We start from the raw sequence: 27,925 nt of genomic DNA, 5'->3' as shown, positions 1-27,925 counted from the left end.
AACATGGACGTTGAGTTGGGAGGACATTCAATATGTCCGGACAATATAGGCGTGGTTACGCCTGACGTAGATGGGATAATTATGCACATGCGCAGTAACCATTCCTTTCGGAAACCTCTCCCTGTGCTGACGGTCGAGGGAGCACGCCGGCCAGGTAAGGAATAAGTACGTTTTTTATCACGCTATCGGGAGATTTTTCAGGAATCAATTGAGCCCAAAACGCCAACAAATCTGTTAATTTGATGCCAGGTCCAACACACCGTCGACAGTTTAAGTCTGGGCTTCTTTTCCCAACCGCCTGTGACTAGTTAGCATTAGCGTCACGAAGACGCTAATGCTAACTAGCATGTTGTCCGTTTTCTCCCCATTATTGAGTCGTGTAACAAGACTTTAAACTTAATCAAACAACGCCGAGACATCAACCGACAGTTTGCTGGGTAGATGCTCACTCTAGGATGTGATCCAGAAGCACGACTTGGTTCCTGTTGTGTTGCATGTAATGTAATGATTTTATTTTAAAACTGTTTAGCTATTTTTCTCCTAGCTGCTAACGTCAGTCTATATATTTAATCGGCTTGTCTGGGAAGGGGAAAATAGCACTTAGCACGCATAACTTATTCTTTATCTTGCTCGTTGATTAAATTTCTTGTAGGATTTCTCTATCCTGTAATTGTTTGGCAACTCCCAAATGGCTTGGTTAAATCAAGTTTTCCCTGTTTAACATCGAGATAAAACTAAAAGAAAAAAGAAACAGCCCATCTGTTGAAATTCCTTGTCTGGGAAGGGGAAAATAGCACTTAGCACGCATTAACTTATTCTTTATCTTGCTCGTTGATTAAATTTCTTGTAGGATTTCTCTATCCTGTAATTGTTTGGCAACTCCCAAATGGCTTGGTTAAATCAAGTTTTCCCTGTTTAACATCGAGATAAAACTAAAAGAAAAAAAACTAAGCCCATCTGTTGAAATTCCAGGCTCTATGTATGTTAACTTATGCTTTTTTTGTGTGCAAATTTTCACCAGTCTCTATATAATCTAACTTGCTTTTTTTTTTTGCATGCAACAGGCCTGCGAGATGTTCCTGGCAATTGCCCACTTGAAGATGTCTCTTATGGTGGTGTCTCTGTACTTGTGAAAATCCAAATGAAATAAAAGCCTGCCTAGTTGATCATGGTGATGTTTCACTGGCCATTTATTTCCACAGCTCTTATACTAGATATTTAAGGTAAGAAGGATCTCATTAAATGCTGGAGCAGGAAGTTTCAGTGTTTTTACTTTTTATTTATTTTCTAAGTGATTAGTCGTCCATTTTTTTCTTCAAAGTATTTTTCCCCCAATTTTTCAATTTTATTTTTTCTTCAGTTTATACCCCCAGATTCTCTATTTTATTTTTTCTTCAGTGTTTATTGCCCAATTTTTCTATCTTATTTCTTCCAGGTATTTATTCCCCCAGTTTTTTATTGTATTTTTTCTCCTAAGTGTTTATCCCCCTTTTTTTTACTAAGTGTTTATCCCCCTCTTTTCCATCATTATTTTTTACTAAGTGTTTATCCATCATTTTTTACTAAGTGTTTATCCCCCTTTTTTTTCCATCATTTTTTTTACTAAGTGTTTATCCCCCTTTTTTTTCCATCATTTTTTTTACTAAGTGTTTATCCCCCTTTTTTTCCATCATTTTTTTACTAAGTGTTTATCCCCCTTTTTTTTCCATCATTTTTTTTACTAAGTGTTTATCCCCCTTTTTTTCCATCATTTTTTTTACTAAGTGTTTATCCCCCTTTTTTTCCATCATTTTTTTTACTAAGTGTTTATCCCCCTTTTTTTTCCATCATTTTTTCCACTAAGTGTTTATCCCCCTTTTTTTCCTAAGTGTTTATCCCCCATCATTTTTTTACTAAGTGTTTATCCCCCTTTTTTTCCATCATTTTTTTTACTAAGTGTTTATCCCCCTTTTTTACTAAGTGTTTATCCATCATTTTTTTTTTCTAAGTGTCTTGCAGTTTTTTGTTAATCAACAAATGTTTTCTTAAGTATGCTGAACTTCAAATGTTTACTTGTGAATAAATTTTTTGAACTTTGATTGTGACTTGCATTTTTTGTTAGATAAGAACAACACATGTTTACATTTCAAAGCTTTTATTTTGAAAAACTTAAATAAAATGAAGTAATTCCTCTAGTCACCAGCAGGAAATCTGGAAAACAGGAAATCAGCTTTTATTTTGAAAAAGTTTGTAGATAGGTTCCCGCTGGTGTTACAGCATCGTAAAAAATCGAATCTTCTCCACCCTCTGGTGGAGAAGATTCGAAAATTGAAAAAAGGGGGGTTAGTACACAGTTAGTTGAAAAAATGAGAAGGGCCTACCTTTTATTTTGAAAAACTTCATAGCCTGGTTCCCGTTGGTGCTCCAGCATTGTAAAAAATCGAATCTCCTCCACCCCCTGGTGGAATTCTGAAAAAAGGGGGAGGGGGTTAGTACACAGTTAGTTAAATAAACAATGAGAAGGGCCTACCTTTTATTTTGAAAAACTTCATAGACTGGTGCTCCAGCATCGTAAAAAATCGAATCTCCTCCACCCCCTGGTGGAATTCTGAAAAAAGGGGGAGGGGGTTAGTACACAGTTAAAAAAACTGAGAAGGGCCTACCTTTTATTTTGAAAAACTTCATGGGGGTTCCTGAGGCTATCTGTTCATAGGCAAAAACCTGGTGGATTCTGGGGAAAAAAAAGAAGTCAGTACAGAGTTAAATAAAAACACTGGGAAAAGCTCACCTTTTATTTTGAAAAAAAAAACCTCAGATAGACTCAGGCATGAAACTTGGTCCCCCTTGGGTGGAATTCTGAAAAATAAAAAAAAATTCACAAGGCCTTACCTTTTATTTTGAAAAAACTCTTAGATATGCTCAGGGAGAACAAATCTCTGAATTTTTCCCCAAAATAAAAGGGTAAGACCTTAGAATTGTTTTTTTGGTTTTGCAGAACCAATCTCAACATAGGCAGGAAACCAAAAGAGTGAAGACACAATAGATTAAAGTACAGACTAGCGCCGAACATCAAAATTTGACAACTAACTCCTACATTTAGCTTTTTTCTATGAAACGCCAAAAGGCAATATTAGACATCGTAAAAAATCGAATCTTCTCCACCCCCTGGTGGAGAAGATTCGAAAATTGAAAAAAGGGGGGTTAGTACACAAAGTCAGGTCAAATAAACATTCAAAAGTAAGGTTTTACCTGAATCAGAGCCATTTTATTTTGAAAATGAGTTTTGGCATAACACCCAGCACTTTTTTTAAATATCCCAAATTTACATTTTCCCTCTTTATACTGAGGGAAAACAAAATGGCTATTTAAACTAGTCAAAATGAACCCCACATTATTGTTGAATATTTTGTCGAGACTACATTTCAAATTAAGAGGTCTTTAAGAAAGTGAAGGGAAAAGGTACATATTCTATAAGTGTACCATTTACTCCTTACACCTGCACTGAAGGCATTTGTGTTGCTATTAAAAAAGATAAAATAAACTAAGCCAGTTACTGTGTTTTCATTCAAAATTAGAATGTATCCCAACAAAAATTACAAGCCAATTGCACAAAGCCTTCTTGGAGATCTTTTTTCTTTAAAAATGACTGAATAGTAATTCTTTAGTATTTTATTCTAACGACATAGTATAATAAATAAGTCTTTTTTACCCATTAATGTATCCTAATAAAATAAGCCAATTGCACAAAAACTTGAATACTCAACACTGAAGTTTAATTACTCTACTGATAGTGAAAACCGAAAGTATTTAAAAATAATGTATAGCTAAAATAGAAACTATAAAAAATGACTCACTTTACTGACCAACAGCTCATTATGGCGTCGACAAGCTGCTCCTTTTATCCACATTCTTGATGTTTCCCAGCAGTCTGTGATCGTTGAGGGACTGAAACACAATGGAAGGATTTCTTTTTAGACATAAAGAGCTGTAAGTAACGCAATGTAGCAAACAAATGTTTGCCAGCAAGTAGGCTAACCTGCTAGCAAACACAAATGTTTGCCATCAAGTTCGCTAAACTGCACAATGTTTGCTAGCAGGTTGGCTAACCCGCTAGCAAACATTTGTGTTAGTGCTTTTTGACGGGAGCGTGCTTCATTGGCGTGATGTAACCCCACGCAGAAGCTAACACAAATGTTTGCTAGCAAACATTTGTGCTAACATCTGCGTGGAGCTACATCACACAATGAAGCACGCTCCCGTCAAAACGCACACTGAAAATGAGAAAAGGGGCTACGAAATCCCCAAAAGACATAGTACCGAACTCGCTGCATTGTCATGGAAGAAGTTTATCGAGTCTTCCTTCGGGAAATCGTCAATTCTGAGCAGCACAGCAGTACACACCGGCCTAGCCTCCGGCCCATCGGCCATTTTGGAGAATTGCGTCGGTTATTTGAGCTCTGACATCACCCACGCCTCGGCCACGCCTATTTCAAAAAGACACAGAAATGCATGGTTTCATAGTAACGTGCATTAATCAGGGGGCGGGGGCTCTAAATACCTCTTGGTTGGGCTTGAATACTTAAGTAAAAAAAATATATATATTGTTTTCATAATAAGGTGCATTAGTCTGTGGGGGGCTGTAAATACTTTTTGGTTGGGCTTTAATACTTTAAGATACAATATTGCACATTATGAACATTGTGGTGACATGCACTACAGTGCTTGTTTTTGACTTCTAGGTTTACATACTTGGATATGCTTTTTCAATTAGGATTCATTTGGCCAAAGTATAGTATAGTAAGGCTTTTTCCTTTTAAAAAAATGACTTAGTACAGTAAGGCTTTTTTCTTCAAAAAAACGACATAGTATTGTAAGGCTTTTTTCTTCAAAAAGCGACATAGTATAGTAAGGCTTTTTTCTTAAAAAAAGCGACATAGTATAGTAAGGCTTTTTTCTTCAAAAAAACGACAGAGTATAGTAAGGCTTTTTTCTTCAAAAAAAACGACATAGTATAGTAAGGCTTTTTGCCTTCGGCAGTTCGGAATAAAACCTTTTACTGAAAAGTATGACTAAGTGTTTAATATAAATTAAAAAGATTTTTCTTATTTTTTCTTCTTATTCCATTTACTGACCTATATGGTGTAGTGATCAACCAAAGGACGACAGCGGGAAGCGAACCCAGATTTCCCAGGTGGGAGTCCAGTGCACTAACCTCTGTGCCACCAAGTGGCTACATTTTCCTTAGTAATCATTTGTGTCTTGACAATAAGTCCACGGAAACAATTAAGTGAAAAAGTGTCCCAATCGGGACTTGAACCAAGGCTAACCAGACTAGAGACGGGTGAGTTAACCACTAGGCCACAATTTGGCCACACTTTTCTTGGTCTTCATTTGAAGATTAAAATGACAAAGTGTTTAGTTTAAAATAAAATAGTTTTTCTTTTTTTTCCCCATTCCATTTACTGAACTACATAGTGTAGTGATCAGTCAAACAAATAGAAAGAAACAACTTAGGGAAAATGTTTCCGGACCGGAATTCGAACCCCAGTTGCCCACACAGCAGTCAGGAGAACAAACCTCTATGCCACAAAGTGGCCACACTTTTCTTTGTCATTATTAGAAGGTCTTGACTACAAATATATAGAAACAACTAAGGAAAAACCACTGCTATATATTTTACACGTATTTGTTCAAGTATTTAATTTCATAAGATGTAACAATTAATTAAAAATTATACAAAAAGCTGATTAAAAAGTTGTTTTAAATTAACAATCACTATAAGACAAAGGCACATTAAATCCACAAAAAAACATATGATTGGTCACATTGCACCAAAGGTGAAAAGGTCATGTAAATAAATCATTATTGTCCACTATCTGCGGCATTCTATTTGGTACACCAGTAACAGATTGCAGATACAAAATATGCAGGATTTTCTTTTGATTGGCAGTCATCCTTCTTATGGCAGTATCAATCAAAACCAGAAAAACATTTTTCATTAAATTCTTGCATTAAATGCTATAGAGGTGTACCTAATATTAAGAACCACCAAGTGTGGGTCTCTGAAGGCAAAATTTAAGGTTTCAGTCAGTAGACCAAGACACATTTAAAAGTAAACAGGAGTTAGAGCACATAATAATGGAAAGTAAACAGTTTTTTTTAAATGTGTGAAAGGAAATGTTGGCAAAATAGCTTGGCCAGCTCAAAAAACACAATGTATCATATTATAACCCCTCACCTATAATTCATAAAATAGAAACTAAGCCACTGTGCTCGGTGTGCTTTTTGTAGGCCGGCTATTTGGGTAGTACAAACGGGAGGGTGCATTGGGTATTGGATCGATGTTCTAACCCTGGAGAGACAAATATGGTCTCATCAGAGCTATGAAGGGGCCTTAAGCACCTCATCCACCATAAGTAACATTTAAACAAAAAAAAAAAACAGTGCTTTAAGGAGGGGAAAGAAGGCGCGATGTGTAAAAAGTTCAAAGCAAATAAGCTTTGGAATCTTATGATGAACCTAAAATGCATTTTTGACCGAAAAATTGTCTTCATCCCAATGCCAGATATCCCATACTATTTTGCTTGCCTTATATTGCACTGAAAAACAAAAGGGTTCAACATTAAAAGACAGCAAATTCTTTTCACAGCGGTCAAGTTGGACTGGTCGCTAGTCAATCACACATGCAAAAAAACAACAAGTACACGTTCAAATTCACACCAATGGATGATCATGTTTGGGAATGTGGGAGTACCTAGAGACGAGTAATGCACATTCCCGCAACACAACCTAAGATTTGAACTAATAACCTCCCACTAGTGTTGTCTGGTTAAATACATTACATTGTTCTTTTGTCGTTCACGCAGAGTTAGTCTTTTTTAAACATGTAACTTTTACAAAGGAGGAAACACTCACTGGAAACTTCATCAATGACTTGTATGTGTACTGGTACACTATTGTTTGTAAAGAATATAATGCTAAATCAATTCATTTTTACCATCATCATTCACAGCTAATTAGTCTAAAATTAGACACAATCATTAGCACCCAATGAAAATTACATTAAAAGTCAATGATCAACAATTTTTCCCTATTTTTTTTTAAACAGACCAATTTGATGTAATATCCTGTTTTGTAACACATGAAGAACAATTAAGTGTCTTTCACCATTGTTAAATATAAATATTCCATAAAATGATTATTTCATCATTACGAGTGGTTCGTAATGCCTTAGGAAAGAGAGCTCCAGTGATGAGAGTATATTCTGTTGGAGCTACAGTACTTGTATGTAACTAATCTTTTGTCCCATGAGTGAGTTTACATAAGGAAGTTCTTCAAGTGTTAGGATTTGTCCACTAATCGCTGGTAGTTTCACGTTGTAGCTATAACGCCTTACTTCCATATTCCTTCAAGGCTGTGGGGCCAGGTTGAGTCTGTCTTGTGCAAGTTTATTCATTATAAACACCAATTTGAGTTTTCCCCCCATTCATTTTGGTCCATATGTTTTCATTAGGTTAATAATGTGTACAATATTATGTCTTTTTTTTTGGCTATGTCATGGTCAAAGAATAAAATGCTGCTAAGTATAGTTAAGTTCAGTGTTGTTCAACTTTAATTCGACATGTTTTTCAGCTTTTATTTTTCATTTTACTTTCATATGCATTGTGCAAAACCTTTCATTTCATATTCATTTAGAAATAAAATATTTTAACTCGTAGGAAATAGACGTGAATTTAAAAATGTTGGTTTTATATTTTGACATTTTGGCCTCTGATAAGTTGAAGATTGCAAAATTTCTTTTTAAAATTATCTTACAAAAATGAGCCCTTACTCGACTACGAGTGTGCGCTACCGAACAATTTCAAAGTATTTTTTCATCATTTTAATGTGTACAAACAACTAATTCTAATTTTAAAAAATTAATTTAAAGAGTTCACGTGTCGAGGTTTCAATTTACAGGGATTCACTGGGTAATATTCTGTAAATAGAATGATTAAGGTTAATGAGATCGGTAGGTAAACTTATTCACACCGAAGAAATAAATTCATTTCATTTCAGGCGGAATCTAATAAGACTACCATGTAGACAATTGTACAACCAATTGTCTGACAGCTGATCGCCGCTACACTGGCACCAGCATTCTGTCTATGGCGTACTGCAAGCGCTCCCAGTTTTTCCAAAATACCGTGAGGAAGAAGACGCCCAGAAAGGTGGCCACCACATGCTGGCGGCTCCTCATGAGCGGGGCGGCAAACTTGGCAGCGGTAGAGACACACACGAGGATGACGGTGATGATGGCCAGCATGATGTTGATGCTACGACCCAGAAGAACGCGGGCGTCACCCCTCTCCAGCTGCACGGTTTGCTGCTGCTGCTGTTGCTGGAACTCCAGTTTGGACACACGTGTCTGACATGACTCCAGAGCTTCCTGGCAAGCAGAAAATGAATGCTGGATTAAAAGGGTCTCTCAATTCATGGAAGAGGAAATCCAGATTGCTCACGCAATATGAGCAATGGAAATAGTGCGAGATCCAAAAATAATTCACTATCAGTTTAATCATAAATAAAACGAGTACCGTATTTTCACGACTATAAGGCGCACTCCATTATAAGGCGCACTCTCAAAGAATGAAACATTTTAATTGTTTTCCCAAATATAAAGCAAACTGGATTATAAGGTGCCTTGTCTATTTTGGAGAAAATTTCAGACTTTTAAGTGCGCCTCATAGTCGTAAAAATACGATAATAACTAGTTATAGCCATAGTTAACTGGAAAATGTTCCCTTTTTTGCCTGTAGTCAGTTGTTACAATGAAAATTCTCTATTAAAAAAATCAAAATAAAATGAAAATACAAAACTGTTTAGCTATTGAAAGAACAAAAACACTGAGGTTTGCAGCAATAAAGTCAAAATACTATAAGAAGAAAATAGACGATTGATCCAGAAGTTTGACTACTAAAAAAATGAAGGTATTATTGTGAATGTTTCTATTAATGAAAATAAAGTCAAAATGTAAGTTTCTTGAAAAAAAAGTATAATAATGTCCGTAATTTGGTTGAATATTATCCAGCTACCTGAATATCTCGGGCTCTCTCGTGAGCCTGATAGGCAACCCGCTCCTCGATGCTGCCAAGTTCTTGTTTCAGGTCCGTCATCTCATGTTGGTGAAGTTCAGTCAGATCATTCAATTGGTCCTCCAAACGTGCATACCTGAAACGTGAGCTATTGCGTCACATAAAGGTGCACATCAAGACAGACATAATGCTATCAAAACAATGCAACCTGTGCCAGAAATATTTGGCAACGGAATTAAATCATTCTGACCTTTTTATGTAAAAATGTAGAGATTAGGGTATTCAAATTTGAAAATTATAACTTTATAATTAAATTTTTGTAAAGAAAGACAATCACTAGTTAATAAAGTTCAACTAAAATGACCTTAAGGTAGGGAAACATACAGTAGAAACCAAAAGTGCTATGGTAAGCGTCTTTAAACTATTTCACAAAAAGCCACAGTGGCTGCTGGATTCCATTCCAAGCAAAAAAAGATGGAACCTTTTCACCAATCCAGTTGTAATCGGTTGGTTGAAGTCAGGTGCTCCATTTTTTAGCATTATAGGACCTCATTGAAGACTCACTAAATGAGATGAATGTAGTGTTTGATGAGATTAAGATAGGACAAGTGATTGATTATGCAACCGACCTGTAACGCTCCTCCTGCAGAGTTTGGTTGATGACGGCGTACTCCTTCTGGAACTGGGCCTTTATCTCTTCCATGTCTTCCTCCAGTTGGTTTTGTGCATCTTTAATAACCCTGGCCTCCTCCATACTCATTGCCAAGCCACTGTGCGATTCAACTCCCACCTGCTGGCCCTGAGCTGCGAGTCCATTACTGTCCGCTGAATTGGAAACGCTCTCCAAGGAACATTCGTCATCACTGGGATACTTGGGTTTTCCCACTAGTGAGGTGCTACTACTCAGAGTCTTCGCCACCGTCTCGTCGGGGAGAGGGATGGACGCCTCCATTGAGGTCTTCATCTGGGCTATGTTGTCAGCGCTACCAAATCGGTTCCTGATGAGATTGGCAAACTCTCTGGGTTTGCTGAAGAAGAAAGGGGGCGAAAGGGAGACGCCGGGGCCGATGGTTTTGATCTTGTCCATGGTCGGGTGCCGACCGCTGCCAGTCATATCCCTCAAAAGCTCCCTGCGGGACTCTCTGGGGATTGTGCTATGCTTGCCACTGGACGGTTGAGGCGACGGGGTGTGCTGGAGTTCGCTATCCTTCATCTTGCGGTGGTATTGCTCAAGCTTCTTCTGCATTTGGGCGATGTTTTGCGCCGATTTCTGGTTCTTCTTCTCAAACACTTGCTTGATGCGGCCCACCTGCTGCTTGTCTGCACTGTTCACCAGCTTCAAATACTCGGCCACGTTCTCATCCCGCGCTGTTTGTTCAATCTTCAACTGCTCGGTCACTTTAAGGATCTTCTGTTGGAGGTTGTCCAAACAGGAGCGGCTGCGTTGGATTCCAAAGGCCAGAGAGGGAGAAGGAACAACATCGTTCAGGTCCAGATCCAGATTGTTCTCTGAGGAACCCCGACGCATGGTTGCTTGAAGGCTAAGAAAGCTGCCCTCGGCACTCCGGTCCTGCAATGAAAGGAATATGTTCAGAGACTTAGAACAGCCTAGAGTAAACTCACTTCTTTCACGCCCAAAAAAAAGTTTGTTCCTGGCTTTTTTTCCAGAATCAACTGTTAAACCGTATATATTTGCTCCATAGAAAATCATTATTTCTGACAATAATACTACACAACCATGTTCATCCATGCAAGATGTCTTCTGAGCACATTTTTTGCATCTTACATTACAATTTCAATCAACTGGAAAGCTCCAACATATATGCAAGTAGATATAAAATATCCCATTGCCCTGTTTTTAGGGTTTTTTTGGGGTTAAGCTCAATTAGTTCTATTCAGGCCTGTTCGTCCTTTTTCATAGACTGCATGAATTAGATACTCCCCTCTCCAAACGTCCATCTGCGCGAGTATGTAATGCTCTTATTGGACACAACTGTCTGGATTAGGATCAAATCCTGTTTGCTTATAATACGACACGTGAGTGACGAATTTCAGATAACGCCTATTAATATGTGAAACAAGTGGCCCATACACATCTAATGTAGGTCAGCCATGTCAATGCTAGTTTTGAAATCCCTTTACCAGACATTTGTGCTGTTGATGAACAAACACGTTAACTGAACACTCAGACAAATCTTAAGGAAGTGAAACACGATAGGCTTAATCCCACTAAGCATGTCCTACTGTGAATGCTATGAAAGGTGGAGCACAAGCTGAGAAAAGCTGTGGAGAGAATGTAGTAGTTAGGTTCAGTGCGTCCCTCTGGTCGGGGTGTTACCAAAGTGTGACGGTAAAGACGCACACTAGTGTTACAATAGTGGAGTGTATAAAAGAAAACTAAATTCAGTTAGTTGTGTATAGTCTTACGATCAAAGTCATTGAACAAATTAACCTCATGATTTAAAATATTGGAATGAACAATTGAAACTATCAAAAAAAGAAAAGCAGGAGGCTTAAATTTTCTATATTTAAAGCAAATGGAATTCCACTTCCTTAAAATTAGATGACTATGTTGTCCTTTATACACGATGAAGATGAGCGATATTATTTTTTTTAATAGTTTTCCTCTCAAATGAATAAACAATGCCTCCATGTGATTTCACTGGGTCATTTTTAGGTTAAGAAACCGGCCGGGATCCTCTTGAGACCAAACAGGTTTGACAAAAAAATAAGTTCTTGCCTGCAGGCATTAAGCAGGCGGCCACTGATTGGCCGTGGCGTCCTTCCGTCTCGATGATGTCAGTCCACATGACGAAGCTTAGCTGCGGACGGAGGTGGATGGTGACAAAGTGTGCCTTTTTTCCCAGTGTGCTGAGCTACAAAAAGGGCCTTGTGTTGAGCAAGGACAACACACCACAGAAGGAGAAAGGTGGAGGCGCGTGGGATAGATGAGAGGCTGGAATCCCCCAAGGCACTGAGACTCAAATCTCGTTTATGATCTCAACTATGTTTCAGATAAAGAAGTATATATGCGCTTATTTGAGTGAGCAGAAAGTGCCTGAGTGCAGACATTAATGGCGAAACCAGCTTCTTCACTGCATTCCTTCCTTGGAACAAGTTTATCAAGTTTGGCTATTGTAGAGTGCAAAAACCAGGCCTCTGATTTGAATGAATATTCCCTTCGCAGTGCAACATACTCAGTACATTTTAGGAACAGCCCTATGAACAGGTGTGATTGTGTAATTACTGTATGTAAAGTCATTTTAGTTCCTCTGCTTTTGCAAGTGTTCTCATTTATTGTATGTATGCTTTACATTTTGCACCATTTATCCCACGTCCCATTCACTCAGCGCCTTCTGGAACTTCTCTTCTTTCCCATCTTATCGAATTGCGATCATGTTAGTCATTCCTCCTGGCCTTAGAGCACATTTTGGTGAATTTTCCAAGAACACTTGTTAACCAAACCATTTCAGCCTGCTGCTGTTCATTTTGAAAATGCTGCAATCGCCAGGCTCTCGCTACCATCTGCTTCTTCACCTCCTCCATTTTCATCCCCTTCTGCCGTCTCCCGCCTTCCCCAAAAACGTCTTAATCCTCAACCCCCCTTTCGGTCATACCGCAAACACGCCTGGGGAATGGTTACATATGATGTTATAAGCAGAAGTATGAAAAGTAGGCCAGCTCTTCGGGACAGATGCGGGAGGATATTGTCTTCCCTCTCTGTGTGGCTAATTCATTTAGTCAGTAAGCTCCATTCACAGAGACTCACTTGATCTTAAGCAGTCGGCCAGGATGAGTACTAAAAAGAAGACTAATTAATTTAAAGGATGCTGTTTTTTTCTTCCTAGAAAATCAATTTCATAGTAGCGTACAGTACATGAGCACGGATCTGTACGGAATTATAGCCAAGAGCTGCTCAAAGAATTCTTCCATTGTTTGCACTGCAAAGTAGTGTCAAGGCAACCCCATCCATCCACACCTCAGGGTCTCCCACACATTTTAATGCCCCAACTGCAATCGATCATCAGACAACACCAGAGAGTGTGATCTTTTGTTAAGCTTGCTTTTATCAGTCTGAGTTATCAGTGCTTTAGGCGTTGAGGCTGCATGCTGCCTTTGACCTTAAACACATATGAAGTATTTCAGAGTTGGAAGGCAGCCCAAGGACAAGCTTCAGTTTCCCAACAATACAAAGACCTACTTCAATTCCCTCATTCATACACTACAGCATGTTTTAAGGAAGCTTCTCCACCTTAAAAAAACTGTTCTAGAGATGAAAGCAGGTATCAACTCCACTATGTTCTAAGGGCCAATTGACCATGTGTCCCATTGAATGTTTACTTTAACGCCACATCCATTTCAAAAGGTAACTCCCCAATCTGTGTCAGTATGTCAGTAGGGTAAGACAAACCAAAACAGAAGGCAAACAGAGGCCCTGTCCACTATCTGGCTGTACAGGGCCAGTACTTGGGGGGGCAGGGGGTCCAACATGGACCCCCCCGACAGTGCCCCCACGCTGCCCTACATAGCCCTCGGCGTCTGTCGACTGCAACCATGACCCATTTATGAAGGGCCTACTGCATTGTGCTAGCTACACTGTTCTCAGTAAATGTGCATAGACATATTTTGTCCAATTAAACTTCTGTTTCAATGTGATGTCATGTCAATCAAACTGGCTTTGGTGACACATTAAGCTTCTAATGTGTGCAGATGGCCTGATCATTTTTATGCCACGTGGCCTTATGTAGCTTATTTTCCTACCATATTTTCTTGATTTTTGTGTGGCTATGCATTTTTTTTTATATTATGCCCCACTGCCTCTTGCATCACTGACTATTGACAAAAGGCATGAATGATTTCAAAGCAATGATGCAATGTAGCGCAGAACATGAAAGAAAGCAAATGAGCATCAGGATAGTCCAGGGAAATGAAGTCAAAGTGCTAGAGAATGCCTGGAATGCACATTTAAAGCGGCCTGTTTGTAAATTCAACATTTGGAGAAACTATCAAAACAAAGGCAGGGTTCCTCACATAACTCAATTATCTGACCCAGTGAGACGTTGGGGAGGTGGCTTGTTTGCAGCCATTGCCAGCTAAAACATCTGACAGATTGTCATTCCAGTTTAGATAGGATGTTCCATCAAATACATAAAAACGGAGTACAATAAATACCAAACCCTGTTCCATTATATTCAATTGAGAAACATTACAAATTTTGGCTAAATATATATATATATTATGGATATAACATGTGCAAAAAATGTTGAGTTGAGGAACGCTAGAATAGAAAATTAACATGTTTGGCTAATTGCAAATCAATGTTGAATTATGGTTGGTTGTTCACAAGTAAAGATGGAGCGATAGATACCTTTCTTTTGTGCACAACTGCGTGACGTAAGGATATATATATATATTTTTTTATTCATCTATTTAAAAGACTGCCAGGACTTTTCTCTTAGCATCATCAAAAAAAGTACCACACAACCAGCATCATTGTTTAGACAATATTGCCACGTGGGCTCAGCAACACTTCAGAAAAACATTGTTAGTCAACCGTGTTAATCACTTTATCTACAAATGCCAGCTGAAAGCAATCCACAACACTGGGGAATTCTGTTGGCTTTTCTGGCCCGAGCCCATCTGAGATAGCCTGACAAAAAGAGGAAATCATGAACATCAATGCCGTAGGCCAAAGAGAAAGAAGACAAAACCCACAAGTCTTGTGATGATGTGCAGTACAGATTATGAATGACTGAAAGGATTTTCCAAGCATATCATTTGTCTATCGTCTCAATGCAATTGTGAATGCTTGTTTGTCCATATGCCCAATGATTGTGTGGCGACCCGTCTACCCTGTGTTTATCGAATTCTCTCTTTAACATCATCTCACCCACAAGCCACTAAGAGAATAGGCCATAGAGAATATGCATGCCTGGAAGTACATGTTTTCCTGGCAAGAATCCACCCTGGCATATTTCCATATAAAAAACAAGAAAACACAATCGGAAGCATTTGAACTCATTTGAATAAAACGGATAAAAACTGCAGAGCTGGGGAAACATCCTGGCTGGAGTTTCCCTTGCCGAGATCGAACAAACCAGCTCTCTTCGAGCAAAGAACAGAAACTCAAAGGGCTTAGAGCCCTGCCGTCATGCTTGTTGGTATTCCCTGTGGCCAGTTGTCTCCCACTGAGAAATGGGAACAGGCAGAGACAGAGCAACAGGGAATCTTTTTAGAAGACTGGCAAGAATTCCAGGCAGGGAGCATGAATTCAGTTCCCAATAAGACGAAGGAAGGAAACATGAACATAAATATCAATATGTTCATTTATACGTGCTGTCCCTCTACAAATAAATCAATCAATCGAACATTTCAGACCAGCAAGGCTTTGCGAGCGTGTGGAGCATCTTTATCTTTGCTGCATTTACTGCATGTTTTGAGCTTACCAGACATAAGCGACATCCATATACAGACCCAACTCTGTCGGCCATATTATACATAGATTCTCAAACATCTCATTACCACTTACATTCTGGAAATAATGATGAATACGCAGGTGGCTTTCCTCCTGCAGACAAAACTGTCTCTTTGATATATTCAATGATGACTGCAGCATAAAAGAAAAAGTTGCTGATGACATACTTAAATATGAACACGTCTTTTATGTGATGTTAGCATCATTATAAAAGGTCATGTCAGGGCGAATGTGCCTCTGGGAGACGATCAAGCGGACAGATGGGCTTTGAAAATGGAACTAATTTGCACATTTGTGCTGCACAATTAATTTTAGTTGGAAGGAACAACTTCGGAGAAATACTTATTTGGGAGGAAAACAAGACAAGTTTTTTTAATGACGCGTTCCTGCACTGTATGGCATTTATTGGGCAGTGACTGAAAAAGTCCTCCTAATAATGCACCATGTGGTATTCATAAATTGTACAGTATAGTCCTGTAAATGGGGGAAGGGTCAGAATCTGTACTGCATTATACCGTCAGCTGTTTTTTATATTTTGCCTGTTTCCCTTATTTATTTATTCTAAAAGGCTAAACAACAGATGAAATATCTACCTTAGTTCAATTCATTGATAAATTAAGAAATAAATTAAATCAAACTACCAAATATTTACAAATTTCAAGTAAATTTAACAACTCAAGATATCTTTTAGCTCTGTATTTCCCTAGAATATTCTTTTGTAAAATATAAAGCCACCAAACATGTGCGTACATAATTTAGACGTCAAAATTAAGGTTAAATCTTCCTTATTTAATCTATTAAATTTGCACTGTATAAACAATTGATAAGCATTCGTAAACAACACACAAAGAACAGTACAACTTTCATTTTAGTGAATGATACAAATATGATAAGGTTGTTATTTTGACAATCCAGTCTTTGATGATTTAAAACCTAAATTTCAACTAAAGAAATAAACAAAATCAGGTATTTTTTCTTGCAAATGATACATTTTTCCCAACTCAAAATAATAGTAACAATTATTTTCATTCATCTAAAATTCTATATAATCTACTATTAAATAAAACAATCTATAGAATGAGTCTTAAGGAATTACAAAACGTTCACTTTAATCCTTTCCTTAATTACATTTCCTATGATAACATCTCAGACATAAGGATACTTTTATCTTGTGACAAAGAAGCTGATGTTGCACTTTAAAGACCAAGACTCCCTTTGAAAACAATCTGAAGTGATCTCGCATCAAACGTAATTATATAAAAGAAGAGAAAAAATAGAAAGTATTTTATTGACTATTTCCTTAAAGCCACTTGATTAAACCTCAAATCGAATAGTCTAAATGCACAGTTGAGTAAATCACTCCAGTAACTGGCTACATTCTGTCAAATGATCAATTTCGCCCATAAAGTGAACACACCCGCAACCCGATTGTTGTCGTTCTTGTATTTACGCACAATAAGTTAAAGTAGGACGACATTAAGGTTCAACAAAACATATGTTAGAGAGTAAACATGAACTCACCATCCGGCTACTGAGGTGTTTCTCCACTTCGGATAAACTCCGCACGGACACACTGGCGCTGGGCATATTAATCCTGGAAAACTTCAATTTAATAGGAAATTACCAATGTTAGTGACCATGTTTGTGTGATTCTTTTTCTCTACGAGGGTACTCTCTCCAACGCACATTCTCGTTCAGATCACTTGTACGTAGAAGAACTCTGTGCAACAAACCCCGCCTTTGTGTGTGCGTGCGTTAGCGCGTGTGTGTGCGCGCGCGTGCGTGTGTTAGCGCGTGTGTGCGCGCGCGCGCGTGCGCGTGTTTTCGCGTACTTAACTCTTTCAAAACAATCAGCAGTACATTGAGTCGTGCTCATCATGAGTCATTTTACATTAGATTGTGTCACTACGGAAGCGTTTCGCTGCCACACCAGAAAATGTTCAGTACATTGGTACCTCTACTTACGAAATAGATTGGTTTTGCAACTTGTTTTTTTCATAAGTACAGATGCATTTCAATGTAAAAGCCTTCATCTGTCGCAGGGGTGCCTAAGTCCGGTCCTCTAGAGCCCCTATCCAGTCTGTTTTCCATATCTCCCTCCTCTACCACACCTGAATAAAATGATCAACTCATCGGCAAGCTGTCCAGTAGCTTCATACCGTTCCTGATTATTTGATTCAGGTGTACCTTAGAAGTGCAATCAGTGGATTGAAGTCATGTGATTTTTGGTTCGGCAGAAACCTCATTGGTTAAACAGTTTGTTTTGGATCGGTTGGAACAAAAAACAGCACCCAAAGTGACCCTCGAGGACCGGTTTGACCACCCCTGATCTATCTGTACCAATACCACCAACAAAACCCTTTAATAATGATCTAAGTATAACCGTTTTGTATGAAATTTGTGAGAAACACACAAAAGAATCATTCTCTGAAACACTTTATCCTCACTAGGGTTGCAAGAGGTGCTGGAGACTATCCCAACTGGCTTCAGGCCAGAGGTGGGGGACACCCAGACAAGACAGACAACCATTGAGGCTCACACTCATACCTAGGGGCAATTTAAAGTTTACAATCAGCCTATCATGCATGTCTTTGGAATGTGGGAGGAAACCGGAGTACTCGAAGAAAACCCACACAGGCCCGAGGGGAACATGCAAACTCCACGCAGGCGGATAGACCTGGATTTGAACCCAGGTCTCCCACTGTAAGGTCGACACTCTAACCACTCAGTTTCCGGGCTACCCTGAGAAAAAGGATGAGAAAATTATTTAAAATGAATAACAAACACAAACATTTGGTCATTGACAAAACACATGCACGTGAAACAACTTTTTCCCCCCTTTCTGTACCACTTATTCTCCCATAGGTTGCGGGGGGTGCTGGAGTCTATCCAAGCCAACTATGGGCAGTAAGTAGGTGGTTAAAAAAAGCAACTACTTGATGTTGTTCCTGTAGACATTCATTGCTTAACTAATTAAATTTTCATGTAATTTTCAAATAAGGCCATTAATATCGCTTATCCTCACAAGGGTTGTAGGGGTGCTGGACATCACATAATTACCAATCATGTAATCATGATATGAAATAACACACAAAGCTTCATGGTAATTGACCTTTGATACTTCAGAAATGTTCCAGGTCAATGTGACCAGACATGTTTAACCATCCAAAATTAAACACTGGGAAAAAAGAACACACTTGGTAATGCAATAACTATTTAGTCAATCAATATTCATTGGGGTTCCTTGTGCCCAGCGATTGGCTGGCCACCAATTCAGGGTGTCCCCCACCTAGTGTCTATAGTTGACTGGGATAGGCTCCAGCACCCTTTTTGTTTAAAATGTAATTTTACCTGTAGATGTAAAACACAGATTAGGCATAATATTCCATTCCACACTCAGAACATTACATAAGAGCGCTTACATGAACAGTCTTATGTCTCCTTGCTAATGAAGCTTTTGTGGCCGTTTTGCAATCCCTTTTGCGCAATGAATCCCAAATCCCGGCGAGAGCGTGGGAACGTTGCACCTGGCTCTGTGGTCTACATTGAGCCTTAATGGAACGAGCTAATCCACCGAGAAGGGCTCTGCGTACAAACCCACACGTTACATCACCACACTTGCACTAAACTTTCGTCCATTTTTTTGTCTTTGCAATTAGTTTGGCCTGTGATTTACCCAGACACGTTTCATGAGAGCCAATGAGAGTCTCTTGAGTGGATTGCTGCAAGATAGCACATTACAGATGATGTAGTGCCTTGCAGAATAGCTGAATTTCATTTTGGTATTAAACAAAGGCCCCATAGTAGTTTACTGAAATTTTAGTTTGATGTTTAATGCTGAACCCAGTAGGATCCTCACATGTAAGAGGGTATGAATACTTTTACACCCACATTATACCTCACTTGTTCAAAAATAGTTGTTTTTCTTATGGTAATTATAAGAGTATACCATAAGCTATAAAGTGTAGAGAAGGTATAAAACTGGCATTCTATCTCCACTGGCTGAATGTCTATTTTGGAGCTCATTTGAGTTTCATTCATTCATTTCAGTTTCAGATTTAGTGTCCTCTTTTCAGGCTTTGGTGCTCACAATAACAGATTAAGAAGTCAATGTAGGGAAGGAAAGAAGAGTTAGCAGGGCCTCACACCACATGACAAGACATCCCTATAGTCACATGAGACAAAAACAGCACAATCAAGACTGCATTGACAATTCAACTGCGACATCTTCAGGGTTTACTGGATTGTAGTGTGTAATTATTGATCTTCAAAATGAGTTTTAGTTGGTTGACCTTTTGAAATATCAAATTAGCTGGTACTTTTACAGAACACCAGAGTCAATGCTAATTAAGTCAGATTCTTCCACGGTGGACTTTTTGATAGATTTGTCAATTTTTAGGGGATAATTCCGTTTTTAACTTTGGAGATTCCTTTTTTTTTCATTTCTCTCTTGCTGGATCCTTTGTATTTTACTGTCAGACCATATGGTGATAACATACCTCAAATATCTATTTGTCACGCCGTCTGGCAGGCCTTTGGTAAGCATCACATTCCCTACTGATCTATTAAGTCATTTATGATGCCCTTTGAACAGTTTGTGAGATTAGAATATAATTCATTTACAGTAGGGTTTCAGACTCAACCACCCTTAGTTGATAGTTCTTGTGGTAAATAGATACCATCAAATTTACAGTCGGAAAATACAATGGAGACTTGTTTTAATTTCCAAATGACAAGACCATAATAGATTTTTTTTTGTCCCGAAGACAGTACATGATCATTCGAGAGTGCCCTTCCCCTGAATTCTCCTTGACAAACTCACTGCACAGTTCTATTTACACACAGTGACCGCACTCTTGGTCCTATCCTTTGGATGGGCAAACAAATTCACAATGATAACAATTAAAAAAAAAAAAAAAAAAGGTTATTACCTTCAACAAGAGTCACAAATGAAGTCTTAAGGACATTTTCAGTAAATTATCATTAAAAAAAAACACAGCATGATTGTCCACTACTCACAAAAAGTTTGGGGATCTTGGATTAAAATTTTAAGATGAACCAAAACGAAATTTACCTAGATTTTCTTTCACTCACTCATCCAGCATCTTTGGGGAAAACTGCTGACAACACTCCTGTTTTGAGCCTTGCAGCTGATGACACAAACTGAAAAAGTCGAAGATAGGTAAAGAAGTGCAAGTTCAAACACATCTTGTGTATAACAAAAAGTAATGAAACATTCATGATCGAAATTTCAACCAAGAGCAAATAGCCTAAACTTTTTGCGAGTGGTGTGTAGTAGATGCGTCTCTCATGATCATTTTTCTCAACACTTTTGCTGAAATGCCTTAAGGCGATGAAGCATAAATTGATAATTTATGTACAGTAAAATGCACACTCTACTTGAGCAACAGTTGTTGGGTTCTGATTGTGCACATTTTGGCCCGCTTCTATACCCGTCCCACTTTTAACTTCATAGAGTCTTCTCTGCTGACGCACCTTAAAAAGTTTCCATAAATAGATGACGTCGTGACCACGCAGTGGCCGGACACTGTCTGAAATAGTCCAGTATTTCTAAAAGCTAAAGAGGCAATAGGGTAGGCTTAAGAGGGTCAAACCCCAGTGAGCGACTGGCTGTTGTAGTCGGTAGAGTCCATTTTGAGGATGTATGGGATGATGCTGTCGATCTGTACATTGCCAATCAGGCCGGCGAAAAAGAGCTCCTCGGTGACGGCAGCACTGATCAGACGCAGGGCAGGAAGTCGCAGAAGCAGCTTGGACAAACTGCAAAGTACAACAATATGTTCTGTGACATCTTTGTATGTTCCTCATCAATACACAGTAGTGATATCTTGATCCGAGATGTCTATTTTTGGAGTATCAAATTTGGTCCCAATATCGGATACGATACAGTAGTTCCGTGCGTTTTCAGTACCATATGAAATAGGCCAAAAGGAGGCAAGTCACAATTGAAGATTATGTCACTGGCCACCAGAGGGAGGTATCAACCCTTGGGAGTTAAATAATAGTAAAGGGGTTGGTTTTAAAAGTCAAAATTATATTAAAAAAACACCAGAAAAACACTGGCCCCACATCAAGAATATTCACCTATTCCGGCAGGTCTGGGAACCTGTTAAGGGCAATAAATGTGGTATTACTGTAGTAACCGTGCTTTTAGGCTGCTGTAAATCTAACCACTCGGTAAACGCGTCCACTGAATGGAGCGAGCGACTTTGCTTTAGATTTATAATTTGAAGAGATGATCTATTACTGCCATTAGTTTCTAAAGTTGAGAAACTAATGACAGTAACAGATTATTGCCCATTTTTCCTACAGTGAGAATTTTAAAAAGTGCCCAGGAAAATTTTAAGCTTGACCAGATTCAAATGTAATAAAAGGATTTTAAGAGGGGTTAATATACTTTTTTTAAAAAATATATAAATATATTTTTTATAAATATGGTCTCCCTAATGTGTATTACATTCCAATTTCCCAAACACATTCAGACTATATAAAAATATGCAATACCAACCGGTATGTATCTTCTGGATACGTCCTCGTTACATAGTCCTGCAGCTCCATGTAAGCCTTCTCCTGGAACCTCTCTATTTGCAGAATATTGTCTATACCAGGATGATCTGAAGAAGAAGTAAATGGAAAAAAACCATGGAGAGTAAATAAGTGTTTATATTTAGCCTCATAGTCTTGGGTTATTTGTTTAAATGTTTTGACAAGATGTACCAGGACTGAAGAGAACAATGGCTTTGAGGAAGGCATATTCGTAAGCATCGGGACACAGCTTAGTCATGCTGTTACAGAACTCCTGCAATCGCCAGATGTGCTCCATCACCAGTTTCACCCGGTCTTGGGAGAGCTTCTCTGTTGGAGACAATGAGTAAATAAACATGTAGCGCCTTGCACAAATTCATAGTTTAGCTACTTTTTAACTCAAGGTACTAAAGTATGCTTACCTTCCTGCAAGCTCGTCTGTAGATGGCTGATGATGGCACTTAAGATGGTTCCAACGTTCATAACATTGGAACATTGGGCTAGACCCAACGCAAACAGCTCGTTCCAACAGGCTTTCATTAAGTTGATGTCATTGTCTTCTTGACCGCTGCAAAAACATGTCAGGTTAGTGCAGTTATGAAAATTTTTAAAAAGGGACAGCAGGCTACTTACCTCAATGCTTGGAAGGCAGGTATGGAGCGTGCCCAATGCATTGAGAGAAAAAGAAGGCGCGAGGCTGACTCGCAGATATAGTTGACATTGAGATACTCTGGCACAGGTACAGGCATCATAAGCTGTACGAAGAAAAATGTGTTTAATCTATTAGGAAAGAGGAGCGTGCACACTGTCATTTTGCTGGCTGCTTACTTTGAATGGAATATGGCTATCCGAGAGCAACAGGCCTTCGAGCTCCAACACTGGGCCCGACTGGTCACCTGACATCAGTTGCATAGTGGCCTCCAGGTTGGTCGGTGAGGAGCCGTCGCCAGAGTGCAACACTTTGGCCAGAGTATCAAAGGCTCTGAACAACATGCAGGATGAAAAAATTAATTAATTGAAAACATACTATGGAAATGAACGTAAATTAATGAGAATTAATGCAAGAAATAGGAAAAAAAGTATGGTGGCTTTTAACTGATCACATCTATTTTTCAAGGGGCTGAAGATAGTAGTTATATGGTGGTATAATTGTTTATGCATTTTGAAAGTGATGGGTAAATGGGAGTGAATGAGCTCTCAGTGGGAACTCAAATATAGTTCTAAATTTCTGATTCCAGTCCCATTGTCTGCTTATTTCATTAAGTCTAATAGGAACAAGAACACAAGGTCCTGCTAGAAATCATATCACTCTGAGTTTGCGCGATTACCAAATAACTGAGAACTTCTTTCCTTGTCTTAACACACGCTCACCTGGTTATATCACTTTGCTCATCGTCCTGCATGTCCGTCATGGAGCTGTCACCGTTGCTGAGTGTTTCGACGCCGACCAGCTCGCCTGCACAGTCAATGGCGTCTCTCGCCTTGTTGAGGTGGGCGAGTGAGGTCACCACATTGGCCAGAGTGCCAAGGTCACTTTGAGAAGGGTCTTCATGCTGAAAGAGACACTGGCATAAATGAACAAAGGGTATCCAAGAATAATAACCGATTTATTGCTTTAACATTCACTAGACAGGATTTGAATTTAGTATTATTGTTCTCAAAAATACACCTTTTATACTACAGCTCCAACATGATATTTGCAATGGGAATGAAAGAGTTACCTTTTCTGGTGATGCAGGGATCAAGATGGTATTTTCCAGCTTCGTAAATGGGTGCTGGATATTGAGCAACATGCTTGACTCCAGCAAATGTGTAGACCTGTTTTGTATAGACGTGTATTTCATCACAAATCACATTCATTTAAATAATGACACCTGGACATGCAGCACTGACTTTGGGTGGGAGGTGGAAATTACACCACACTGACCACAGGCAAAATGTTTGCAATTAATGGTGGGCTCTCTTTAAAAAAATATGGATACTGGTCCATATTGGATAGCCAACAAGTATCACGATAATTAGTTCAGTAAAAGTAATCGGATGGATGTACAAAAGCAATAAATTTACTCTCTCACCTGGACGTCTCTTTATCGCACACAAAGGTGGGCGTGGCAGCCAGTGGACTGCAAAGGTTCTTGCGGATGTAGATCTTCTCTGTGGAGGCAGCACAGTTGACAGGTTTCTCCCGGTTGGGCGTATCCATCGGTTTCCTCTCACACTGTACAGCTGCAACATAACAGTACACGTCTGTGATTGCTAAAATGAGCAGACACAGTACACAGTAATACAAAATGTATGAATTGTCATACAATCCTGTTTCATGCCCACAGCAATGCAGCGCTGTAGTCGACAGTACTGGCAGCGATTCCGGTGCATCTTGTTAATAGCACACTCGCCGGAGAGCCTGCATGTGTACAAAAGGTTCTTTCTGATGCTGCGTTTGAAGAAACCTTTGCAGCCCTCGCAGCTGATTGCGCCATAATGGCGTCCTGAGACAGGAATCAAAAACAAGGTTACGGCAGAGGGAAAGACATCAGCGAGATGTATGTCACTAGAAAGATAGAGCTAAAACAAATTAAAGTCAATTCTCACCTGAAGCCTTGTCTCCGCAGACAACACAATACTCGACAATGGGCTTGGCAAGAGACTGGTCCTCGGTTACAAACTGACAAGAAGCAAGAGAATAAGGTCATTCAACACCCTGAAACAATTTGAGGCTAAATCCTTATTATTATTAATAGGTGAAAAAATGGGTAGTATATTGATCTACCCCCTCCATACACTAATCTTGAAAACATACTTTTACTGCAATCCTTGGTGACTGTTTTTGCTCTTGAGATTTAGATGATTGCATAACTCAAGGTTCTCCACATAAGAGGTGAGGTGTTTTTTTTAAAGCCGAGTAGATTTATGTTTACACCACCTCAATGCTGCCCTTGTTTTTGTTCTTAGTGTGTTGTGTATTAGCGGTCTGAAAAGAAAAAGGACAGAGTTCTCTTCCCAATGAATTGCCATGGATCTCTCTTAGAAGAGTTCAATATTGGCAAGCAGGGTGAGACACAATCTAATACAATACTAAAGGTGTGTCTAAATCCGCACAAATCTTAATACTGTAAAACCAGGATTTTTTAAATCCATCTTGATTTAATCACTTCAGGGAAATTATGTCAGTTTTTCCAATATGGAGGCATTTAGAGCTCAAGAATCCTGACTTAGAACGCTTCTACAGCATTGAGTCAGAGGTGAGATTCGAACGCTGAGCTCTTTCCGTTACTGAAAATCCTCAATATTTGCAGAATGTAAACGAGGAACAATGGGGATCAAACCTGAATCTGCTGACCAGACAGATCAGGAGAGGCAAAGAGCAGCTGGTTAACACCAGAACTGTCTGAAGTGGTGAGAATGACTTTGTTGGGTGAGCCCTCCTGCTTGGCTAGGATCACTTTGCCACTGGAAGAGGAATACTCTGCATTGGCTAGGATAAATTGTTGCTTGCCATGAGACGCAGGCTCAACAGAGGTAACAATTTGAAGCTTTTGGCCAGTCTGTGGATCAGTTACAATCTGGGAGGAAATATTAAAATAAAATTGGAAGTGTAGAAGGTCAGCCAAGGAACATACGTAAATAAATAAATAGAGATTACCTGAATTCGTCCCATTGACATGGTGTTATCTGCCGACACAAACTGTATCCTCTGATTCTGCCCATCCATACTCGAGCTGCTCACATCAATTTCCCACTCCACTACACCTCAGTGGGCCATCAGGTATAATATACACCTAATGTGGAAACAATTAAGACCTTAGGAGTGGATTTTCACAACATGTCATACCTACACTATCAAATTGCTATTATATAAACAATTGATAATACACAGACTACCAAAACAGCTATAATGCATTTTATAATGTTGGCTTGAAAGAGGGACTCCATTTTGACCCCTAACTCCGTGCAAATCCACATTAATTTCAGACACATTTGAACACAAGTTTTACTTTCAACTAAAGGAAAAAAAACTATGAATAGCTGATAATATATCAAAAGGATATTAAGGACATGGAAAATCACTGGTATATTCAACACTTCACAATGTATGCATGCTTGCTTTGCTTATAAGGATGGACTCCAGCAGCGATTTATTATAAACAAATAATGAGTGTCCTAAAGTACTAGGTTGTCATATTGTGGTGATATTTAATTGAGTGTTAAGAAAAAAAAACGTCTGTGATGTCAAAGCTAAACTATGTGCTTTGTTCATGGTTTTCAACTACGAGTTGAAGAGGTTTTTTTCTGTTTTCCCTGCAGTGAAATGTACTTTCATTATGAAAATTATATTTGGTTCTTATCGATCGCGCTTTCCGCTGGATAGATGATAAGATTATTCCGAATTTTGTGATTGTACCTGCACAGTCTCTATGTATGCTTTCACATAAACTGGCATCTTTGATGTAAACATTGTACTGTATTTTAATTGTGCTCCACTTTATTTTGGGGGAGAAAGAGAGTCCTCGTCCTTTATGAATGGATCTCATTTTCGTTTATAAAGATATATGGTTGTTTTCCTGACGTTTGGACTAATAAACAACTAACGATCGTGGCCGGAACGTCAGGTTATTTAATTCTAAATTGCACCCCTTAAGGGAATCGATACGGAAGATAAAGGTATTTCTTTTCCTGTCGGTGAAAGGTCAAAATTGAAGGGTTAAAGTATGCTAAGAGGCCCGTACGAGCGGGGCGGAAACGCAGCGACCATGGAAAGGACGGACACATTTTACATTAAAAGCATTTAGAAATACAACATAAAACCTCAGTATAGGAGCATAAATATCCCTACTTTCGAATGTCTCGTGCCGATTGCCTACTTGCAGAATAGTTTGCAATCGTATGCGTTCGAGCTAACGTCAGCTACTTGGTGCAGCTATCAAGGATCGAACACGCGGGATGGAGAATAAAACAAAGGCGATACCTTTACGAACATTATTAGATACATTTAAAGTACTAGGAGCTAATTTATAAGACATATCTACTTACTTTCCGTTGTGCTCACAAGCGAGCTTTTAGCCGATTGCTAGTAGGAAGCCAATGGCGCCCGGCGGTTACTAGCGCTTCCTCCCTTTGATTCTCGGTAAACAGCGACGCTGGCCCTCGGCGCGTAGACAAGTGTCTTTTTCCTCACCTATGCACAAGTCACTACGTATTTTATATCCTTTAATTTCCTTACAAATTGTATTTTGGCCAGTTTTATGAGAGGGTCAGAGTTCGTGACCCCTTCCCCCCCACTAAAGGGACGCATGCGCTTTGATGGCAACGGAGCAGGAAAGGCGTCGAATTTTGCCAGCTTCTCTTCCGCCTATGTATAGTTAAACTTCGACTGCGCCAGTACGCCTTCGATAGCTCAGTTGGTAGAGCGGAGGACTGTAGAGGCACATTGCTGAAATCCTTAGGTCGCTGGTTCAAATCCGGCTCGAAGGAAATTTTTGTCATGTGTCAAATTTGTTTATTTCAGGGACCATTTTCACCACAATTTATATGCATTTTAGTTAGATAAGTGTTTCCACTACTGATACAAGTATTTGTGAAGGGAAATGTACACACCTTCACATTGTCTATTTAAAAAAAACAACTATAATTTAGGATTCATAAAATCCACCAAAGAAAGGTAGTGTACAACATTGCACAGACATTTACATTTTTTGTAAATGCAACTAAACCAAAAGTCAACAATGAATTCTAGACAAAAGTGCTTGTAATCACAAATACTATTATAAAAAGGATAACATTAAATCCCTACTGGTGGTCATAAAATACACCACATACATATTCCTGTTGCCTTAAAAATAATAATATTAAT

The 27,925-nt window shown here is 38.9% G+C and overlaps 2 protein-coding genes, 2 long non-coding RNA genes and 1 other non-coding gene across 14 annotated transcripts; 2 read left to right on the top strand and 3 right to left on the bottom strand.

The window, feature by feature from the left end:
• The first annotated feature begins 110 nt into the window (after positions 1–110).
• On the top strand, positions 111–1,171 carry LOC144215688 (uncharacterized). The gene is made up of 2 exons (XR_013330475.1): positions 111–154; positions 1,065–1,171. It is a non-coding gene; the product is annotated as an uncharacterized LOC144215688 (long non-coding RNA).
• A 946-nt stretch (positions 1,172–2,117) lies between these two features.
• Positions 2,118–4,792, bottom strand: LOC144215706 (uncharacterized). Of its 5 annotated transcripts, none has more exons than XR_013330481.1 (7): positions 4,297–4,792; positions 3,834–3,924; positions 2,768–2,915; positions 2,643–2,710; positions 2,510–2,587; positions 2,361–2,448; positions 2,118–2,190 (listed from the first exon to the last, which is right to left on the bottom strand). It is a non-coding gene; the product is annotated as an uncharacterized LOC144215706 (long non-coding RNA). The 5 variants fall into 5 exon arrangements; XR_013330480.1 differs by having other exon boundaries at positions 2,768–2,835; XR_013330482.1 differs by having other exon boundaries at positions 2,768–2,835; positions 3,843–3,924.
• A 767-nt stretch (positions 4,793–5,559) lies between these two features.
• LOC144215743 (transmembrane and coiled-coil domain protein 3-like) lies at positions 5,560–17,654 on the bottom strand. Of its 5 annotated transcripts, none has more exons than XM_077744858.1 (5): positions 17,494–17,654; positions 17,050–17,130; positions 9,683–10,623; positions 9,054–9,201; positions 5,560–8,407 (listed from the first exon to the last, which is right to left on the bottom strand). In XM_077744858.1, the coding sequence occupies exons 2-5, from the start codon at positions 17,113–17,115 to the stop codon at positions 8,102–8,104; spliced, it is 1,461 nt and encodes a 486-aa protein (XP_077600984.1). In that variant the 5' UTR covers positions 17,116–17,130; positions 17,494–17,654; the 3' UTR covers positions 5,560–8,101. The 5 variants fall into 5 exon arrangements, with proteins under 5 accessions (XP_077600984.1, XP_077600985.1, XP_077600983.1 ...); XM_077744859.1 differs by lacking the exon at positions 17,494–17,654 and adding an exon at positions 17,215–17,477; XM_077744857.1 differs by lacking the exon at positions 17,494–17,654 and having other exon boundaries at positions 17,050–17,474.
• A 2,575-nt stretch (positions 17,655–20,229) lies between these two features.
• Positions 20,230–27,375, bottom strand: LOC144215840 (nuclear receptor subfamily 2 group C member 1-A-like). Of its 2 annotated transcripts, XM_077745011.1 has the most exons (14): positions 27,106–27,375; positions 25,718–25,853; positions 25,401–25,637; positions 24,667–24,739; positions 24,384–24,563; positions 24,150–24,300; positions 23,796–23,892; positions 23,446–23,627; positions 22,903–23,056; positions 22,708–22,829; positions 22,497–22,642; positions 22,267–22,404; positions 22,058–22,163; positions 20,230–21,309 (listed from the first exon to the last, which is right to left on the bottom strand). In XM_077745011.1, the coding sequence occupies exons 2-14, from the start codon at positions 25,784–25,786 to the stop codon at positions 21,138–21,140; spliced, it is 1,827 nt and encodes a 608-aa protein (XP_077601137.1). In that variant the 5' UTR covers positions 25,787–25,853; positions 27,106–27,375; the 3' UTR covers positions 20,230–21,137. The 2 variants fall into 2 exon arrangements, with proteins under 2 accessions (XP_077601137.1, XP_077601138.1); XM_077745012.1 differs by lacking the exon at positions 25,401–25,637.
• Positions 27,376–27,458: 83 nt separating this feature from the next.
• On the top strand, positions 27,459–27,546 carry trnay-gua (transfer RNA tyrosine (anticodon GUA)). The gene is given in 2 exon segments: positions 27,459–27,495; positions 27,511–27,546. It is a non-coding gene; the product is annotated as a tRNA-Tyr (tRNA).
• Positions 27,547–27,925: the final 379 nt, after the last annotated feature.

The sequence above is a fragment of the Stigmatopora nigra genome, chromosome 22 (assembly GCF_051989575.1).
Source record: "Stigmatopora nigra isolate UIUO_SnigA chromosome 22, RoL_Snig_1.1, whole genome shotgun sequence".
NCBI lineage: Eukaryota > Metazoa > Chordata > Actinopteri > Syngnathiformes > Syngnathidae > Stigmatopora > Stigmatopora nigra.
This window is presented reverse-complemented; position numbering and strand designations above follow the sequence as displayed.